This window comes from Montipora capricornis, chromosome 10 (assembly GCF_036669925.1).
Source record: "Montipora capricornis isolate CH-2021 chromosome 10, ASM3666992v2, whole genome shotgun sequence".
NCBI classification, from domain to species: domain Eukaryota; kingdom Metazoa; phylum Cnidaria; class Anthozoa; order Scleractinia; family Acroporidae; genus Montipora; species Montipora capricornis.
The window spans coordinates 45341452-45345798 of NC_090892.1; the positions used below are offsets into that span (position 1 = coordinate 45341452).

General features: G+C 37.3%; 1 protein-coding gene across 1 annotated transcript in view; it reads left to right on the top strand.

The window, feature by feature from the left end:
- Nucleotides 1-1204: 1204 nt before the first annotated feature.
- The window catches only part of LOC138021858 (guanine nucleotide-binding protein G(o) subunit alpha-like), a 13694-nt gene continuing 10551 nt past the window's right edge, over nucleotides 1205-4347 (top strand). The window contains exons 1-4 of the mRNA XM_068868879.1: nucleotides 1205-1439; nucleotides 1749-1791; nucleotides 1923-2064; nucleotides 2200-2360. Coding sequence (XP_068724980.1) covers nucleotides 1322-1439; nucleotides 1749-1791; nucleotides 1923-2064; nucleotides 2200-2360 — 464 coding nt within the window. The 5' untranslated portion in view covers nucleotides 1205-1321. The remainder of the gene's footprint in view (nucleotides 1440-1748; nucleotides 1792-1922; nucleotides 2065-2199; nucleotides 2361-4347) is intronic.

Here is a 4347-nt window from a genome sequence, read left to right on the forward strand (position 1 = left end):
TTGAAGGTGGGTCTTTAATACCTGTAGCTAACAGGTGATTGGAAATGAGCTGATATGAAACGATTTTCTTCCATTTGGCAAAATGCAAATTTAAGCCGACCGTTACCGCAAACGCGATGGTAGACTTCTCTGTTAGTTGAAAACCGTGACATTATTTTACGGAAGAAAAGGTCTGCAACCGGGTAAAAAAAGATTGTGGTGACCTTTTGGCATAGAGTCCACCTTAACCACAGCTTTTGATAACAGCTTTGCCGTAAACTATACTGCACTGAAACGGAAACTGTTGGAATGTGATCGCTTGTTCTTTCTCTCGTAAACAACTAAAACGGAATGAAGAGCCTGAACAAATTTCTTCTAAACGTGAATAAAGTACTGAGAAGTCTTTACAAGAGAGCTAAAAATGTTGCTTTGAAATATAGCCTATCTGTAGGCTGCATGAAACTAGTTTACGTGGGCGTTTGCTCTAAAAAAATGGAAAGCTTGTTGTTTTTCGTTCTTTTGTGTCATAGATCAACCATATAGAAACCATGCCGTAGTCACATGGTGAAAATACCGTTATATAACGCGCCATTGCTCGCGAGCTGAGCAGAGAGTGTTTTTGAACGACTAAATGTTCCGGTATTTTTAAAGGCACTTTTGGTGTCTTTTGAGTTTATTCTTATCCAGTTTTAGAATCATGGGAATGTGTAGAATCAGGTATAAATTATAACAGATCACGTGAAACAACTATTTGACGCATTCTACCAAATGATCGGCGCCAGCGAAGCTTGGTCTCTTGCGCGCAGACAAACATTATTGTTAGATGTTATTTCCTTCTCTTTTAGAATTGTTTTGTTTTCACGAGCCTATGCGCGTCCGGATAATTATAGTAGCAGAGTTTAGGATCACCAGACTGCTTTAGTCGCTATTTGATTGGAGAATTGATTAATAAGTCGTTTACACGAAAAATATTGACTCTTCGGGGAAATGTCATTTGCTTAACTTTTTAACTTTTTGTGTTTTCTTTGTACTGAATAATGATTTCAGTGTACAAATTGAAAAAAAGAGGTGAGAAATCTAGCTTTGAGCTGTCATGGTAATGTTGGTTTTGTCAGTTTATGGATATATCAAAACTTTACAGGGTCATATCACCCCTCCCCTACCCTACTGAGGAAGATGTAACGCCCTCAACATGTCAAACAGATCGCGGGCCTGGAACTGTTGTGTGAACACTTCATTTGCTCATCTCATTTGATCGATACCCGATGGCTTGCAGGTAGTAACAGAGAATACGTTCATTATTTGGACGTAAAAACCTTGCAGTGTTGGCTTTTCCTCGAGAATGGGTTGTACGCTAAGTGGAGAGGAACGAGCGGCATATGCACGGAGCAAAGCGATCGACCAAAAATTAAAACTGGACAGTGTTCGCGCGGAACGTGAAGTGAAGCTATTGCTTCTTGGTAGGGTTAAATTTGTCCGGTATTTTGTAAAAATTACACTGTTTTAATCAAGTATTAATTTGTTTCTCCCAGCATGTATATTTTTCTTGGTATCTGGACGATCCATCAAAAATTTTCTTGCATTTGTTATCGCTGGAGCATAAAAGATCTCGTCGAGCATTTGAAAGATCTGAACACGGAGAAAACTCGTACGATTTCTGGAGGCGTGGACTAGTGAGGTCGCTTTTGCCGGTGTCCATCTCTTTGCAGAGTGAAATAAATTATATTTGCTTTGTTAGCTTCAACTTCTATGGGTGTTATTTTTTTCAGGAGCGGGGGAATCTGGAAAAAGTACGATAGTAAAGCAAATGAGGTTGGTAGAAATATCTAGCTATAGGAGAGCCTCTTCATATTCTTGTTTACAACTTGGTTACCCGTTCTGTTTACAAGACAAAATCTAATGTGTTGATGGTATGTTTAGTCTTTGCTTTTCTGCCTTTTTAGAATCATCCACGACAAGGGTTTTTCTGCAGAAGACTACAGTCAATACAAGCCCATTGTTTATAGCAATGCAATTTACTCACTTCTTACGATAATCGGAGCCATGGACAAACTGCGAATCGACTTCGAAACAGACGAAAGGCTGGTGAGTAAGATCACTGTAATTTTTTTCCACATTTTCTTTTTTTATTACGGATCTTATTTCATATATTCGACTGGATCGATGGTGGAGGGTTTAGTGAACCGTGCAAGTGTGCTGAGTATTGCTTTTATGCTTTAGATGGACGCGAAAATGGTGTTTGATGTTGTAGCAAGGGCGGACGATCAAGAGCCATTCACGCCCGAACTAACAGCAGCTATGACACGGTTGTGGTCTGACGATGGCATTAAACAGTGTTTCCGAAGATCGAGAGAGTATCAACTCAACGACTCAGCGAGATAGTAAGTACATAAATTATCAATAACTTGAATGTTGCATTTTTAAAAAACTTTGTTCCGACATTGGGACCATTAGCGCGCTGAAATCTTGTGAATTTCTTTCAACTTGTTTTGATCACTCTTGCACAGGCGCTTCTGGGCATGCTCCAGAAGAAAAAAAAAATTACGGACATTTTCCTGTTATTGTGTTCTATCAAAAAATCCGAGAAATAGTTGGGAAATAACTACTGCATAAATATGTGCAGTGATAATACATTTGGTGGACAGGCATATTGTTTTGAAGTGAAAGTGTCTGTTACATTATGTGCGACGGTCACAATGCGACCGAACGTCCGACTTTTCGCCGAGTCATATACTGTAGAAAGTATTTATCACGCAATGTACAACAAGTGATAATTTGATTCACAGTCTCATGTCCCAGGTTCCAATGCAATTTTGCCTTTAGTGTAACAAAACATTCATCTTTTTTATGAGTAAGGATTCTTTTTGTGATCATTTGAAGTAATAATTGGGCTAGGTGGTCCCACTTCCTGTTTAAAGTGTTTTTTTGAGAGGATCAAACTTGACAAACAACAAAGCACATGGGGATCAGATGTGGGGGATTTACCATACATGGTCGTAACGCCAGGGATAGTGATAAAACATCGTGAACCTGGTTCTGAATGAAAGTACATGTAACCCTAACTTTAAGTTTCTCAGGTGTGAAAATGAATGGAGTTATGTCTATAAACTTTGGTAAATATAGTTGTTGTGATCCATTTATGGCTCTTAACAATTTTTTACCATTACTGTTTTAGCGACCATAACAAGCGTTTTTTAATTACTTCATTTTGGCAACATTGTACTCAAATAAGTTTGCCATCAAACTTAGTAGCTTGCCTAATGAAGTTGACAGAGAGCTGAGCAATCTTATTTGTTAGGATTTGATGTGAACCAATGTGATGCTCATTGTTGTAAGACAGCTGAAAATGTCAAGCCATACATTTGTGATTCTATTTGCTAGGTTTTTTTTGGGGACGGGGGGAGGCATTAAAGAAAGTGAGTGTATATTCAAGTTCACCTTAATTACACCCCATCTTCACGTACTGGACCCAATAGAGCAACTTATGTAAGAGTTATCATATTTTGGCATCATCTATTTTTCCTGAATTCTGTTAGTTTTGTTTTATGTCATCTTTCTTTGCTGCATGGATAACACTTTGTGTTGGAAGGCTTTAACAAAAGTTTTATACCAAATGCATATATTTATGTTTACCTTCAGTAGCTTCACATTTTTGTAGTGACCATGTGAGAGACTGAAGACTTGTATGAAATGTAAGAAAATGTCGATACAATAAACATAGTACTTTTTCCTTTTATTATGTTATGAAAAAAAATGTAATTTATCAGATATCTTTTTGAGTCCTGAGTGATTTGTTTTTTTAAATTCCACTTCCTTCAAGAAGTTTGTTTAATACATATTAAAAGGGCTCAAATGGTTGAAGACACTATATTGTGTTGCAGAAATAGTTCCATAGGTTTGATTTCATTGGCCAGTGCTTTCATTTCATGCTCATGCCTTATAGTACACTCTATAGGAAAGAAATTCCTCATCGCTTTTGGTTGAATGGTCCTCATTTAGCGGAGCGTTTACAGATTTGCTACATGTGGGGAACATAGCCCCCCCCCCCCCCCCAAAAAAAAAAAAAAAAAACCTTGAAAAGTAGAATAATGGTATTTTTAGAAATTTGATTGTGTTGAAAACAAAAACCAATAACAATTCAAGATAAAGACACCTCAGACCATTGTGTGACAGCTGATTATTTTTTCTGTGGTCTGAGGTTTTTTCCACAAACATTCCAAAAATGGTAATTTCCATTTTAAGTGTTTTTGTACTTCCTTGATTGCAACCTTTGACAGCTAAACATTACGTAGAGGAAAGGTTGAATTTAAAGATCATGTATCATTAATTTTAGTATCATTTACTTTTACACTGGCTACGTGATATTAT